Source organism: Euleptes europaea, chromosome 10 (assembly GCF_029931775.1).
Source record: "Euleptes europaea isolate rEulEur1 chromosome 10, rEulEur1.hap1, whole genome shotgun sequence".
NCBI lineage: Eukaryota > Metazoa > Chordata > Lepidosauria > Squamata > Sphaerodactylidae > Euleptes > Euleptes europaea.
In genome coordinates this window covers 65,038,440-65,055,631 of record NC_079321.1, presented here as the reverse complement: position 1 = coordinate 65,055,631, position 17,192 = coordinate 65,038,440, and the positions used below count along the sequence as shown (strand labels likewise).

At 40.8% G+C, this 17,192-nt stretch overlaps 1 protein-coding gene across 1 annotated transcript; it reads right to left on the bottom strand.

Annotated features, from left to right (window-relative positions):
- Window positions 1-476: 476 nt before the first annotated feature.
- LOC130483446 (uncharacterized) lies at window positions 477-15,928 on the bottom strand. The gene is made up of 14 exons (XM_056856204.1): window positions 15,818-15,928; window positions 15,516-15,719; window positions 11,934-12,126; window positions 10,429-10,556; window positions 9,692-9,892; window positions 8,116-8,237; window positions 7,298-7,526; window positions 6,043-6,245; window positions 4,073-4,228; window positions 3,590-3,680; window positions 2,398-2,535; window positions 1,997-2,148; window positions 938-1,049; window positions 477-563 (listed from the first exon to the last, which is right to left on the bottom strand). The coding sequence occupies exons 1-14, from the start codon at window positions 15,908-15,910 to the stop codon at window positions 477-479; spliced, it is 2,109 nt and encodes a 702-aa protein (XP_056712182.1). The 5' UTR covers window positions 15,911-15,928.
- Between the last annotated feature and the right edge of the window lie 1,264 nt (window positions 15,929-17,192).

Genomic DNA, 17,192 nt, shown 5'->3' with positions numbered 1-17,192 from the left:
GATCCCTTGGAGACTGTAGAAACCCTAAACCAATGCCTAAAGGCAGTTTTCAAGTAGATGCGGAGTAAATGGGAGGCTTAATTCTGACAAGATGGAAGTGCTACTGGTGAGCGGAAGGTCTGATGCAAGATTTATGGTGTCACCTGGTCTGGATGGGGTTGCACTCCCCTTGAAGGAACAAGTCCATAGTCTGGGGGTGCTCTTGGACCCAGTGCTACTGCTGGATAAGCAGGTGGCAGATGTGGCCAAGAGTGCCTTTTACCATTTTCGACTGGTTAGTCAGCCATGGCCTTTCCTGGGCAGAAATGATCTGGCCATTGTGGCATACGCCCTCGTTACACCTAGATTAGATTACTGCAGTGTTCTCTATGTGGGGTGATGACATCTGTCTTGCTACCATAAAGCCAAAACTCACTACGCAACTTTAGTCCAAAGAGACAATACTGGAAACAGGGTGATATCTGATTAGTAAATCTTCAAGGTGCAGCTTTTTCAGTGGGGGCCAACAACCTTTCACTGTCTGGTACCCCGCCTTCCTTAAAAGATGCACTAATTATCCCCAGCTGTTAGGATAAAGACAAATGGATAAAGACAACATGGATATCAGATTTACTATAGTAACAGTGAAGGTGTCTTTCTAATAGTAGCAGAAAGTGGCTGACGTGTATAAAGCAGCTAGTTTTAAGCTGATCTAAATATTCTTCCTGTGGGTGCCAACTAAAGAATTATAAAATTTTATCCTATACGAATGATAAATACTGTATAATTGATCTAGCTCTATTTTTTAAAAAGAAGTTTGTGGTTGTTTACTGTAAATGAGACGACAGAATTGACTTGATATGATTCTTTAAACATTCAAAATTCTGAACATACTTGTCAATTCTATTTAGGGTATTTTAAAGATCTCTTAAAATGCCTAAAAAATCTCTTGACTTACTGGATTTTGCATTCTGCTTCCCAGTATTTGTTTCTTTTGAATGAATGCGTTCAGCATAATGTCCCGGGGACCTTGTTTCTCCAACTGAATTGAAATAAAAGCTTCTGGAGATCTGGAAAATAAATGGAAGCGCTGTCTTTGAGATAAGTACTGGAAATATAGACTTTGTTTGCAGGCAAGGTGGATGTTTGAAAGCTGGGAATATTTATCGGATAGCTATAGATTTTAAATACCTATGCTGTTAAACAGACTGAACATATATGTATGTGCCTCATTCAAACCATGTAAAAGTCACTTTCTCATACTGCAACACATAATCAGTACAAAGAATCTTTCAGCCCCAGCTAACCCGTGATGCCCTATCTGGTTTCTCTAATAATTCCTTATCTGTCTAAATAAATCTATTAAGATCCTTAACATCTTCCTCTCCTCCCATCCCAATTGCTGTTTTCTAACTCTGTACTCCCCCATATACTCTATTCCAGTGGTTCCCAAACGGAAACATCTCCTAGTGCTCTGTGATGAGATAAGAAAGAAAAATACGACTGTCATTCAGTTTAGTATATAGGTGCTAGGTGAAAATTAGTGCTCCGTGACTAATTTCTCTCCTGAAAAATGCTCCATGACTCAAAAAGTTTGGGAACCGCTGGTCTATTCTATGCAGCTATGAATAAATTATGCTAACACTTCCATCACATATGCAGTTCCAGTTATATTCATGTTGGTATGCAATTAAATGATATTAATCGTGGTTCACATAGCCTTAGGACAATGATCAGCTGGCAAAGACCCAGGCAACGGGCTCCATCCACTCAGCCCCAGCAGTCCTTCATAGATCCTAAGATCGCATCATGGGGATGCAACTCCCACATGCTGTTGAGTTAAGTGTAAATGGAATGGGGCCTATGCAAGTGCTGATTAACTTTTTGGAAGAGATGATACTCCCTTCCTGGTAAGCACACTAAGAATTACAGCCTCACAATGAAATCTTAATGAGCAGTTATGTACATAGAAACAAGCTTGGAAGGGTCTCTGTACTCCATTATTGCATCAAACTACCTCTTTACGCTCAAGTGTCCAGCTGCAAAACGCACAAGGGAATAAGAGATCAGTGCTGCTGTTGCCAGGAATTGGTTTTCTGTTTCTGTCCCGACAGTTGAACTTCTTTCACTTGCTGAGCTGCTCTGACTCCTCATGCTCTGGCTCCCTTCCTGAAATTTGAGGGACATGTATCCCATCTTTACACAGAACACCAACACCGCCTATTACATAAGACAGATAAGCGATCCTATGTGATATTTGTGGCCACGAAGGGAGATGGGATTTCTGCCAATTCCTCTCCAGCTACCTGGGCCGCATTTCAAGCTGTTTAAGGGCCCTCCATGCCTCAGGACCTGCCTTTCAGGGGATGCAGGAGGCTTCGGCAGGAAGGAGAGGCGCATTCTGCAAACACAACTTACCTTCACGTCTACAGTTTGTGTGGGCTGCATCATATGGCACAATGCAGCCTGCTGAACAGCAACAAGGAGCGTATTTTTCTGAGTGACTTGACAGGCAAGAGTGATCTGCAAGTTTTCTATTCCAGAGTGCAATAAGAGCTGAAAGGTAGAGGCAAAGAAAGATGGATAGTTATATATCTATAATGCAAAGTTACAAAATGCATCCATGGCATTGCTACATAAACTTTCAGTTTCGCAAAAAGTGCTATAAACATGTTTAAGGAGTATATGTCTTTTTCATGTTCCAGATTCTGGGAATATGGAATTTAGAATGTAACACAAAATTATAAAGTGGGAAAAGGACATGGAATAAATCAGAAGTATAAGTAAGAAAATTTCTAATGGCAATTTAGAGCAGGGGGTAATTCAGGCATTATTTTTTTCTTCAGGGAATAATGAATGTTTCCTCCCCAAGATCACAACTTTTCTGGTGTAGTTTCCAGAAGGAAGGCCCACAAGAGACATGATCTATTCCATATTGTTCGCAATATTTATTATGTGTTAATTGTATATAATTAGTTACTTCAACTCATAAGTGCTACATTTGAAATTTAAAGTTAGTTTCTGTGGAAAACACTCACAACTCATTTTCTTTCTAACTGAGGATTAAAAAAATTGCAACCAAATTAAACAGTGAATTTTCCCATGAAAAGAAGTGTTTTCAGTTTGGGCTGGATTGTAGTTTTTGAATTTATACTGCAGGATCCAGAAGGACTGCGTAGTTCTATAGCATGGCTTTGAAAATGATCTGTTCTTTTCCTCTGAGGAAAGGCTAAAAAGTATGGGACTTTTCAATTTAGAAAAAAGATGGCCAGGGGAAGGAGGACATGATAAAATTGTGCATGGGGTAGAGAAAGTAGATAGAGATAACTTTTTCTCTCCCTCCCCTAATACAAGCACTTGAGGCCACCCAACGTAGTTGATGGACAATAGATTCAGGACAGACAAAAAACACTTGTCGAAGGATACAGATGCTCCACATTGCAGTCTTTCTCCTTGTACCAACCTTGTTTACAAAAGCTGACTGAAATTATCAAGTAGCAGTTATAAAAGATAATACAAATTACAGTGCTGCATGCAAAACAGACCCTCATGGGAAGAAATAAAATACACTTATTGTGCAGTGTTGTGATTAATAGAAAAACATTGTCACCTGAAGAACGCTCTCTCTTGTATGAAAGCTAAATTTTCCAATTTGACTGTCAATATCCTGGATGCTTAACACTAAGCTGGATGGAATATACCTGCAAGAGAGAAATATTTCCTAAACAACTTGAGAATAGGCAGCCCATTCCTGAAAGGGCGGGGGGGGGGGGGCAAAGCCATAACCTGATGCATTGGCATGCAGATAGAATGGCCATAGTGAAGGGCCCTTTGTTGCAACTGAGCATTGGCTGGGTGGCCAGGTTAGGTACTGGCAGCTGTGCATATTTGACTTCCAGTGTACTTATATTTGCATGGACTTTCCATTCAGAGTACAACCAGCCAAGGTTCAACAACTGTTCCAGACTCTCTTTTATACTCTACCTAAGTTGGAACGAGCATTCAGCTTGTTTGTGCTAATAAATATTGCTGGGCAAGGAATCCTGAAGTAGACTAAAACTCTTGAGTCTGGTGTAAAAAACTCGTAGCTTACCTATCCACACCACTGTCATCCTCAAGAAGAGAAGTAATGAATATTGGTGGGAGATGATCTGCTTTCTCTTTGTGAGTTGCAAACTCAAAGAACACAGGCCTTAAGTACAAATGGAATTCATCAAAACCCATTTCTCCTGCAAATTCTTTGTAGAGTCTACAGGAAAGGAAACATGCACATATTCCAAAACCCATTGTAATATTTTTCATACAAAACAGGATTCACTTTGTAATTTTTTGTACTTACTAACAGTGTCATCAAGAATATAGCAAGTATTGCTTCTTCTGACAATGTCCACCTTGTTAAAATGTATTTAAAGAAGAAGAGTTGGTTTTCATATCCCAATTTTCTCTACCTTTAAGGAGTCTCAAACCAGCTTACAATCACCTTCTCTTCCTCTCCCCACAACAAACACCTTGGCCATTTATGCAGGGTCAATTTTGATGCTCGCTCAAAGCTCTTTTTAAAAATGTGACCTTTAAAATGCCTTTTAATGGTTCCGACGAAAAATGAGAAATCCCCCCCACTCGCCTGCTCCTTCGTTCCTTCCATTAGCAACTGCCGTTTGCATAGCTAACTCGTGGCTGTGATTTTGCATGCTTTTTTGAGGGGATTCTTCGAGGTGGGGGCGGAGCAAACACAAAAGGTTGCATTAAAGGGGCTCTTAAGAAATGCAAAGCAGGTATGCGCTGGCTTCGCAGTCACTTCCTGAATGACGGTTCAGTGTGAAAAACTCAAAAAAATATGCAAGGCACTTCAGTCTGGAACGCACTACTAATTATCCAGCATAAATGACCCATGTGAGGTAGGTAAGGCTGAGAGAGTTTGGAGAGAACTGTGACTAGACCAAGGTCATCAAGCAGGTGTGGCTTTATGTGTAGGAGTGGGGAAACCAACCCAGTTCACCAGATTAGAGTCCACCGCTCCTAACCACTACACCATGATGGCTGTCCATTAATATTGATAAGATTACTAACAAGGGTGTAAAATAGTGATGGATGAATCCAACTCCACTTGAATCATATGTGGGCTGCAAATTACAAGCTTACTAAGTGAACAATTTGAAAATGGTTGCTTAAAAAAAGAGATCTAAATGCACTTATAACTTTGGGTGCTTGTTCTTCCAGTGCTGCTTGGGAACCATAATTATTAATTACAAGAGTTTGAGGGTAAAAGTACCCAACTTGCAATCAAAAGAAAGCACTACAAGCAGTGAACATTTGTATTACAAGCACTAGAGCCAAAGGAGGATTTTTAAAAATCATAGTGGGTGTGAATTACAAGCACTAGAGCCAAAGGAGGATTTTTAAAAATCATAGTGGGTGTGAATCAATGTGTAGGGCTGTGACTCAGTGGTAGAGCATCTGCTTGGAATGCAGAAGGCCCCAGGTTCAGTCCCCGGCATCTCCAGTTAAACGTACTAGGCAAGTAGGTGATGTGAAAGACCTCTGCCTGAGACCCTGGAGAGCCACTGCCAGACTGAGTAGACAATACTGACTTTGATGGGCCAAGAGTCTGATTCAATATAAGGCAACTTCATGTGTTCATTTGGGGAGGGGCTGTGGCTCAGTGGTAGAGCATTTGCTTGGCATGCAGAAGCCCCCAGGTTCAATCTCTGGCATCTCCTGTTAAAGGGACTAGGCAAGTAGGTGATGTGAAAGACCCCTGCCCAGACCCTGGAGAGCCGCTGCCTGTCTGAGCAGATGATACGGACTTTGATGGACCAAGGGTCTGATATAGTATAAGGCAGCTTCATGTGTCTATGGGGCATTTTAGTTAAGGGTATAAGAAAGGAGAGAAATAAATATCAACAAGAATGCTAGTATAATAATTGGTCAAAACCAGAATGCACATTTTTATAAAAAGATGCAAAAAGATGGAAGTAAAAGCTGAAAAATGCTTATCAATATTTATTCACAGAAAATTTGGTAGAACTTCCATAATTGTCAACTTCAGAGGCCACTGCTAACCTGCCCAGCTGTGCACTCTCTACTGCTGCTTCTATCAGTCGATGACGAAGAGTTAGAAGTTCCAGGAGCCTTGAAAAAATATTCACAACAAATGTGTGTTTTTCTTTGCCCTGTTTCTGTTCTTCTTCTGTTGTGGATGTCAGCGCTGACATAGCAATCTCTCTTACAAGAGAAGGATCTTCAACCAGAACATCCATGAACAACTATCAGGAAAGCATACTAGTTATAAACAATCAAGAAAAATGAATATTTAATACACTTTTGTCACTAACTTTTTAAAATCCTGCCCACATTGTTGGAAAAAGATGAACTAGGTTGGTGAACATAAAAACAAATCAAGCATCTTAATGCCATCACAGTTTCCCGCTAAACAGTTAATGCTGGTGAGGTTTTAATAAACAAATAGTAGTATCTCTCCTAGTAGAGAAAGCTCTGGTTTATTTTAATGGCAATGCCACCCTAAAAAAGAGCTCACAGACATATAGATTTATTCTGAAGACCTTGCTTGATGCCAAAGTAACTAAAGAAACAGAAAGATTCATATGCTATTTCATTAAAAGATCAGTTCTTCATTTAGGGTTGCCAACCTCCAGGTAGTAGCTGGAGATCTCCTGCTGTTACAACTGATCTCCAGCCGATAGGGATCAGTTCACCTGGAGAAAATGGCCGCTTTAGCAATTGGACTCTATGGCATTGAAGTATCTCCCCTCCCCAAACCCCACCCTCCTCAGGCTCTGCCCCAAAAACCTCCCACCGGTGGCAAAGAGGGACCTGACAATCCTATCTTCATTAGAAGTAATGTGGTTGCGGGTGGCAAGTAACAGGGGCCATGAGAATTTTAAAGCATCACAAGCAAAGGAAAGCCCTGAATTCGCCCAGTCCACTGACTGAGAAACCTTTTCCCTATCAGAAGAAGACTAACTCAGTGGAAGGTAGTGACTGGATCTCACCTCATATTTGTTCGTTTGCTGTAACCCAATCCAAGTTGGATCCCTCCTACATAGAGGGATCCTGTCCAATTTCAATTTATTTCAGTTTATTTCTAATGTTTATATCCCACCTTGTTTCCTCAGACTCAAAGTGGCTCAGTGTAGTACTATTCTGAAGTCCTTGATGAAATAGCTGCAATTACTGCACGAAGTGGAAGTTTTCCTTATGGTAAACATCATAATCTGTGAACTGGGCTGCAAATTATCAAGTTGCTTAAATATAATATGAGCCTTCCTCAGCTTTAGGAGATACAAGGAAAACTTACATCTTTTTGGATCTGAGGGCCATAAAAAGACGCTGGACTTTCCATGGTCATCCACTCATCCAATGCAAGTTGCAGTACACGTTTCTCCAGATTAATTACATCACTGGCAGTTTTTGGCCTACAGATTTGGTTGAATTCCTGGAGGACGTGATCCAAAGCTTTAGAGATTAAAGATACCAGGCCAAGGGAGGGGTGGAACTCCAGCAAATAAATATTCTTCAAAGCTGGACTTTAAAAACAATAAAAAAAGAAAGGGCCCTTTTAAAATATAATGGAGGGACAAACATTTGGGATGGTGTATCATCTTCCTAGTCAAGCTCAGGATAAAGGAACTGAATAAAGTAACCCAAAAGGAGAACAATAAGGCATTATATAATGAGTTTATCTTAAATGGAGTGATACAAGCATGATAATTTTAATTGGATCACCTTGAAATGCAAGATTTTCATGCAAGAAGATTAATTAGATTATGAAGTTATAAAATAAGATGCGTATGTATGTATCTATGTATGTATGTATATGCATCAATTCATAATTGTATATGTACATACATGGCAAACAAGTAACACCACTCCACCTACCAGTGGTGAATTGTTCTTAAAAATTCAAGCATGAGAAATAGCACTGCTTAAACTGAGAGATCCATTTATCAGTTGATCAGTTTGAGCAGCTTATTTTATCCAGAGATGCTTAAATTAAGTAGTAAATAACAAGACTTTTTGGGGAGTTTGCAAGATTTTAATTAAGCAAGGATAGCAAAACCAGATTGTGTTATAATACACATGACTCATTTAGCCAAACAGACTGACTTTACTCACGGACTGTTATTCACAGCAATTAATTGTTTTGCAATAATATATGGGGGGAAACCATATTCACTGATGCCATCTTTGGGACCATCACGCCAAATCTTATGATTATATTTACGCTGGTTATCTATCTGCAAGTCAAACCAAACAAAAATATTTCATAAGATTAAATGAAGGGATTTCTTGAAATGTTAAAAAACATAATATTTTGCTAGTATTTCAGAGATGTTGCAAGAATGTATTTATTTATTTATTTGATTTTTACCCCACCTCTCTCCTCAGTGGGGACCCAAAGCGGCTGACATCATTCTCCTCTCCTCCATTTTATCCTCACAACCACCCTGTGAGGTAAGTTAGGCTGAGAGAGAGTGACTGGCCCAAGGTCACCCAGAGAGCTTCCATGGCTCGAGTGAGGATTCAAACCCAGTTCACCCAGATACTAGTCTGACACTGTTAACCACTACACCACAGTGGCTCTCTAGGTATGTCAGCACAAGTATTTAAAATCAAGTTGCAGCAATTAACTAGTGAAAACACCTTCCATACTCTTTATCACTAAATATTTTGAGAAACAATAAATATAAATGGGGGCCCTGCAAGGACTTGGCAGGGAGCATCTAATTTTTCCTTCCCCTGCTAGTTCCTTCTTCCATTCCCCGAAAGCCCCCATGGCCCCTTCCCTTTTCCTGCTTCCTTCCTTCTTTCCTTCCCACCCACCCACCAACCAATTTTTTATCTGCTCCCCTCCTTCAGCTATATTTATTTACTTAATTTATATCCCACTTTTCTCCTCACGGGGACTCAAACAGTTTACATCTCCTCTCCTCTATTCTATTCTCCCAACCACCCTGTGAGGTAGGTTGAGCTGAGAATGTACGACTGGCCCAAGGTCACCCAGCAAGATTCCAGGGCAGAGTAGGAATTTGATCCTGGGTCTCCCACATCCCACTATGAAACTGTAACCATCACACCACACTGGCTTTTGGGGATGGCTGCTGTTGAAAACTGGCGAGCTGCCAAGCCTGGGTGAGTCATACATGGGTAGCAAGTTACCCAGTGGTTGCTGTTGGGTTTGGCCCTTATAAACCATTCTTCAAAGACCAAAACAGTCCTGGAAAGAGCCCTACCCCTGCCTTTTACTGATGGAAACCAAGGCTTGAGGGCTGGCAATACAGTGGTCCCTATAATGGCCACTGGGATAGTGTTTCTTAAAGCTACAGGTGCTGCTTCTTATTATTTTTGGGGATCTTAAATCACACCAAGTGTAATTTTTTTATAGATTTCAAATTTTTCTGCAAGCCCAGGGCTCTTTTCAGGTTTGTAGAAAACTCTGTGTTTGTGGCCCAGTCTTCGGATCCACAGATTTGTCCATGTTGAGAATTAGATTTATTGATTGATACATATTTAACATTTACATTGCTAATAGAAAGTTTCAGAAATTCAAACATGCACTATGATAATCATTTATTGTAAGGGGAAATTCTAATATCAGAACCATTCCTGGAACTCAGAACAAGTTGCAAAGCTTACGTCCAGTCTTGGATTAATCATGAATACTGTTTTTTAAAAGTCAGATTATACTTACCTGTTTGTTCAATATATCCTTTATGAGCTGTAGGTGAAGCCTTAGGCAAATGCACTCATCTTTATAGATGTTTATGAAATATCCAAGGCGGAAATCAAATCGAGGGCGTTTGTACATAATGTCAGTTATTACTTGGGCCAAAGCAAATCTTTCTTCTGAATCTAAGGCATGATTATAAGCTTCAAAGTAACTATCCAGAAGCTGAAGAGATATGCAAAACAAAATAATTTTTAAAGCATTCTTTTGGTCTATATAGAAAAATGGAAAAAAAACCCACCAAAATAATTTGGATAAAATTACTATATTCCACAAATGCTCTTTATTGACATCCATTGCTCAGAGTTAACACTTTTTTGCATTTCACACAGTTGTGTGTTTGTTTCTACCCAGCTCCTCCCATACAACGTGGAAATAATCACCAAAAGCAGTCACAGAAAGATGGGATCTTGAGTGGAATATTTGCAGGGAGAGGGAAGAGAAAGTGCTGACTAACCCCTTTCCTCCAACCATTTTTCTGAGCACCCATCCTTAGCTCACAACAAAAGATAGTCAGTGTAGCTTTTTTGTATGTGCTTTATAACACACAGGTAAATCTATCAAATGAACTGTAATGTGGATTCTCAGATTTCTCATTTTAAAATCAAAATAGGGTTGCATATGTGTTGTGTGTGTGTGTTAAGTGCCGTCAAGTCGCTTCTGACTCATGGCGACCCTATGAATCAATGCATATGTGTTACCTGCCATTTATTTTCTAAGAAAGTTTTTTCACAAGTCCATAGGTCAAGCAGTATTGCAGATCGATCCACAGACGCATGTGCCCACCCAGAATAGGCACCATTACTAGAATCGCTGCATGTTGTGTTGTCTTTGAAAGAAAAAGAATAGCACAACAATAACTTCCACAGAAACAATCACACCCAGTTGTAGGTAATAATGTCTATTTCAAATATGAACAAGCTTTTTTCTTCACATCCACATTTCTTGGCAAAAGGCTTCCTTGCTTTACACAATTCATCATAAATCAGCAGTCTATATATACATCCTAATCACATTTTATACTCCTCATCTCACCCACATGTCTCAGCGGGGTAAATAGTTACTCCCTGGGGCGTATCTCCACAAAATACTTGTATTTTTCATGAAAGCTATGAATTCAGAGAACCTGACAGACAGAGTCATAATGTTATAACAATATTCAGTTATTGATTTTAGGGGGGAAAAAACCAGCCCTCCACTTGGGTAAAGGAAACGGCCATAGTGGTGGTGATGGGGAACGAAGGCACGGAAACTGGTGCCAATGTGGGTGGGACCAGGAAGATCTGGACTTTCACTTCCACAATGTATGATATTCCACAAAGTGTTGGAACAAAGCATCTTTGGGAAAGATCACAAGAAAGAGAGGGAAAACCTGAGAGGTGCACTGAAGTGCAACAATGGTGGGAAGATGGGAGCAAACCTGCTTCCCAAGTACCATCCAAGATGGGGTAAACAACCATGTGTAAGTTACCCAAGGTCTTGTGTCCCCCACTTGTTCACCTGGGTCCTGTCCAGACTGGAAACAAGCATATCTGAGGTATGGTTGCATGCAGAACTGGTAGGTACAGAAAGGGTTAAGCAACCTTCATTGCCAGTTCCCTCCTACAACATGCCATCAATGCCTGCTTAGTCACATTGCCATGGCAAATATAGGTTTGGGAACCTTGCTAGGGTTGCCAACCTCCAAGTACTAGCTGGAGTTCTCCTGCTATTACAACGGGTAGAGATCAGTTCACCTAGAGAAAATGGCAACCCTAAACTTTGCCAAATTAACCTATAGTTCACCCTCTGGAGGAAGCTGCTGTCTGGAAATGCAGACTAGATAAAGGTACCCCTTAATGGACTTGATTGCTACAGGAAGGTGGAGGCAAGTTTTTCTGATAGAGCTCTCAAAATCTTACACATACAAAAGATGGTTTAATAAAGGCATTGCCTTGCCTGTTTCATACATCTTATCCTGAAGAACCTCAGCAGCTTTATCTGTATGCATGCAGAACCTGTCACATTCATTTTCACAAAATGATATGCAGATGTTTATACACACATACAAACTCAAACTAAAGAAACCTAAAGAGTTAGTGCAGTAAAGGAAACAATCAGGCAGAATGTGGCTCTGTACAATCAGTATCCCCACCCAAACTCTGTCCCCTTCTGAATGTCTGTACTGAAGATATTGCAGAACTGGGGGATCATGCGGCCATCTTACCCTTCTCCGTTTCGATGCACTGTGTTGCCAAGAGTAAAAGCTCCTTTTCTAGATCTTTCAGATCCTGGAGAGCAACATCATACATCACATAAACCCCTCGCTGATCCTGTGTGTGAATGTATGCGTCTTCTGTGGTATAAAAATCATCGTGATTTTCTACTTCTGCAAATTCCATAAATTGCAAACTGTGAACCTGCACAGTGACCAAGAACAAGAAATTATTGAACAAATTACAAAGAGCGTTGCGGTGCATTGTGACCCTTTGACCATACAGAATCAACACGGTGCTCGCAAAAGTGGGGCCACGTTTGAAAAATGTTCAGAAAATGCAACTGATGCAGAGTACAGAGGCAGAGATTCTGACAGCTGTCCATCATGGACACAGTATATAACTCCATTATTGTTTCACCTTCATTGACTGCCAATTTGTTCTCCAGTGAAATTCAAAGGGCAGGTGATCACATTTAGAGCCTTAAACAGTCCAGGGAACCTGAAGGAGCAGCTTTACCTAGATGAATCTACATGTTATTTCATATCTTCTGGAGGAACCTACTTCTGAATGTCCACATAAACGGTGGGGAAATTGGAGAGCAAACAAACTAGGATTTTTCCAGCTATTGTACACATACTGTGGAAACCTCCCCCCCTCAAATTGGAGAATCCACCCCTCTTCCCCAAAATTGGCAAAAGTTGTTCTCTCTGCACTGCTGGAAGCACCCTTACACCAGCGGGAAATAACCCACCAACCCAATACGCTTGTATGATGTGCAGAGATAGTGGATGTCTTTGCAAGTGAACATAACATTTGTTGAAATTGTTCTTCTATCTGAACTTCTAAAATACTGTAGTCACAATATGCTGTATCTCTTCCCAGGACCAAACTTCATGTGATGCTGGACTTCTGCAATGGGAACTCTAGATAGGTAATGTGACCCTAAAAACAGCCTGCAGAACAGCCAAAAAAATGACCAGGGAAGGGCTGCTGGGAAGGGCTGCAGTGCTGGGAAGAGTTACCTTCTCCCTCTTCCCTCCCCCCAAGTGCTCTGCAATTGAACAAGGATCCCCAGGCATGTTGCAGCCACAATCCAAATTTTAGAGACATACAACATGTTTGGAATTCCAGTCACTGCACAGCAGCCCTGCATTCATCGTATCCTTGTAACACGCAGCTGGAGACATGATGACCCAACTAATGTTGGTTGCTTTTCAAAACAGATGGAAGAACAAATTTAATTTGCATCTTGACACTAAATGGACAGGTGCCAGGGAATCAATGTGATTTATTTTAAATTTCTTAGAAAACTAATATGAGGAAACAGAGCAGGAAAGAAAGAATTCAGGAGGAACAGGAAAACACGGGGGCCATATAAGAAGCAGAAAGAGGCATAGGTCATTTATGCATGGGTACTTTCATTCACGTTTGCCTCCGGTCTGTCTCAGTTGTTCCTTGGAAATATGCATGAGTTTTCCATCCATTAGAGATGACCTCACTGCCAGCCCTCATAAATCCTGGACCTTACCGTTCCTCTGTTAACCTGATTCTTCCCTCTCCCCTGATATCAGCCCGGGTAAAATCTCCGTGCATAAGGCAAAGTGCAGGACACACAAGCTTGGTCTCTCTCACAGCCAATTACAAAACAGCATGTGAAGAGGCAGAGAGTCAAATGCTTCCTGCTTCCTCGGAGTTCTTTCTGAGCAGAAGAAAAGCTTTTTAAAACTGAGGCTTGGATTTCTCTCCTCCTCCTTTCAGATTGCTCTGTTTTTTGTTTTTTCTTCTTAAAATGCTTTTTTATTTGGCAATTGGGTTTGGGGGGGGATTTTCTCTCACAGTAAGCACTACAAAGTAAACCAATTACAAAGCAGCATTTAAAGGGGTATGGATTTGATTTGAGCTTGGAGACTGTTGGTGCCTAGATTCCCTACAGGAAGGTGTGGGTCTAGCGAGCGACGAACCTCAGGTAAAAATCCCATGCATAAATGACCATAGTTCCCAGCAGATAAAGAGTTAATGTCACCTAGGCAGCAGCAGCAGCATTTTGTACTTATAGGATTAATCATACATTTTATAGTAGGTGCCTGCCAAATTTGAGCCTGCCATTATTTGGGCTACGATCCAAAAGGCCATGTTTAGTTTTCTGGGGCTTGTTAGCCACCCTCTTTCTATTGCACCCTACAAAAGGTAACTCCCAAGCATAAAGATGGGCATTCATTTACACCTGATGAGGAGCTTGTCGTGAGAATTTTTAAACATATTAGCTTATATTAAATGAGTTTGGGTTAACAAAATAATAACCACATGCATACCTTAATATTATAATCTATAGTCACACAAGACCTGACTTTTAGCTGACATCAGCTCTAATTAGGCTCTTGACTCTAAAGGGCACAGGAGCTAGTCACCCAAAGCACATTGCGTGCTCCAAATCAAGGCCGTTCAAGCAGGCGGCAAATTGTCTGCCCACTCTAGGAGGAGATTGTTTTGGGAACATTGATGGATGGACAAGACAATCAGATATCAAAACTGACGCTGAAAGAATTATTATGGAACAAGATATTTCTAAACAATTAAGTCATGATTTGCAGAAAACTCATTTCCTAAGAATGTGACAGGGAGGGGTCATATGGGACCCCCTCTCCTCTCTATAAAGGAACAACCCTAAACCCCAGTTCTTTGTCCTTCCACTGAGAGACCACAGACCCTTTGAATGGTTGCCATCTCTGTCTCTCTCTCTGGAAGTGACCCAGGGGCCTCTGTATCTGTTGTCTGTCAATATGTTTACGTTTGTTAAGTACTGTCATATATGTTAAATATTGCTTTCTCCTTTGCTTCATATTCTTCTTGTAAGTTCAATAAAACTGAATGGTTTACTGCTCATATGGCTTGAATGATGTTTAAGAATGACTGTGGACGAATGCTTCTCTGTCTGTAAAGGTCCTTTTCTAGCCAGATCTCTCTAGGCCGCTTTTTGGTAAGTGAAGCAGGCAGAGAGGGCCATGCACAACAAACTAGAAGGGGGGGGGCACCAAAGATTCCCCCCACAGAGCTGTAGTCAGAAGATTAGGTTTGCACATTGCTCTTTGACCATTATCACCCTTGGAGCTTTCCATCTTTTTTCTCTTTGAGCATTCATTAAATTGCCATTGTGATTTAAATTGCCCTGCAGTTTAGAACATGAAGGCCTCTATTTTGTCACAACAGGCCTGAAGCAAACGTGTTTCTACTAGAATGGTGGAAGGCTGGTTACTCTATAGAATCAAACACTTCTAGTATTTCAGAAAAACTGGGATCAAGGAGGTTGGTTGGAGTTTGTTTTTGTCTTTGCCACACAGGTCAGTTCTCATCTTGGGAGAGGCATGCTGGCAGGTGAGAAAACATGGCTTTGCAGAGTGCAGTAACCCCAAAAAATACTTCCAGAAGAAACATGGTCTTTCATCTCCCCACCAGACTCTATTAAGGAACATCCTGTAAAATATGGGATTTTCTTTGTAAAACGTGGCATGCTTATTTGCGCTGTGGTATTACATGATTTCATGTGTCTGTGCATAGAGGAAGACATTTCACAACATTACTGAATGTCTCACCTTACAGTCAGCTGGCGTATAATGCATGTAGCAATGGCAGCCAAGACCACCAAAGGCACCTATACCTCCTTTGGCTGCGTTTACCCAACAAGGATCTTCAGCAGTGGAGACCAGATTACCAGCGCTCAAGGTCAGACCTGAGGTGCTGATAGTGAGCGTTCTTTCAATAGATCTGAAGTAGTTGAGGATTCCTAAGCAAATGCGCTGGCAAAAAACAAGAGAATTATGCATAACTGTATCTTACGCTGCCTTGGCCTCCCTAAACAATATAATTTGAACATAGTTATGAGGACTTGGTTTACCTGCAGTTCTCTAATTCTTAAATGGCGCAAATAAAGGAGCGACAAGTAGGCCCCTTTCGTGGTGGTTAGGTCCTTGCTGCTGGCCTCCTCCATGTCCTCATCTAACCCCAGCAGCTGTAAGGTGGTTGTGTAATTATATCTGTTTCCCAAGAAGGAAAAAACTTAAATTAATGTTCCTCAAAGAGATTTCTAAGCTAAATATGAATTAAATCATCTCTTTATATTTGCTTTCTAGAACTGAAGTGCTCAATGAAGACCCTCACTTGGAATACTCCACACTAGTTATGCTAGTGTACACAGAGCACATATACATGTGCACGTACACGCACATGCACACATATACAAGTATAATAATAATAATAATAACGAGTTTAATACGGTCCAAGACCAGCATAAAAACATAACAGAGATACATATGTAACATAACATATATAAAAGAGTATCAAGTGCGTGCCCCTATAACTTCTTACAATCTCTCACTCATAAAAGCTGTTAAACGCATAATTTTAAAAATATTACATAATTGAAATTAGCATAAATATAAATCTAAAATCGCTCAACCATTAAGTTCGACCCATGAATGCCTGATCCTCATAGCTTGCCACCCAAATTTGGCCACTTTAAAAGTTATCTCCATATCCTTGTCTGAGAACATGTTAGAAAGACTAAAAGCTCTGGATTGCCCTGGGAGGCCCGATAATACAGAAAGAACAGCTTCTCGTATTGTTATAGATTTTGCATTCAAACTCAACGTGCTCAAGGGTCTCAGTACTCCCATCAGAGCAGGGGCATAATCGTCCTGCATATGGTATCTTTTTGTATTTCCCTTCCAAAACGGCTGAAGGGAGTGCGTTACAACGCATCAGGGTGAAGGCTCTCCTATAGTCTGGACTATCTAAATGGGAAAGGTAAGACATCAGGACCACGTTGGTAAGAGTGCTGCAATTGTACTACTTAGGTCATGCTGTCTTTCCACGTCCAGAACTCTTTGCCTGATCAGGGCTCTGGCCTGTGGATAGTCCATTGATAGGAGCAGATGTTGTGAGAGACCATAGTAGCCTAGTTTATTCATCAGATTTCTCAACCAGGGGGAAACAAAAGTGTCATACAAAATTAAGTTAACAAGGCCTTTGGGATGTGAAGCTATTTTGAGCCAATAGGAGATCGAGACAATCCATATCCTTGCTTCAATCGTTACTTCCCCTGGTATATATACCAGTGAAAATGTATCCACTGCTGCGCCTCCAGCCCCATCACTAATCTTCTTCCCAAGCTGATGGAGCAAATGAGACTTCATTTTTGTTTGACAGATAATGCAGCACAAGGACGAACAATATGACCCAGGAAAGAATGTCCAGGAGGCTCAGTAGTGGCA

Bases quoted from the DNA above. Each gene is read 5' to 3' on its own strand.
- LOC130483446 (XM_056856204.1), bottom strand. From the start codon at position 15,910: ATGGAGGAGGCCAGCAGCAAGGACCTAACCACCACGAAAGGGGCCTAC. The intron at 15,720-15,817 runs GTAAACCAAGTC...GTTTTTTGCCAG, and splicing joins TAAGAATTAGAGAACTGCAG to CGCATTTGCTTAGGAATCCT. The intron at 12,127-15,515 runs GTGAGACATTCA...GTCACTGTGCAG, and splicing joins ATACGCCAGCTGACTGTAAG to GTTCACAGTTTGCAATTTAT.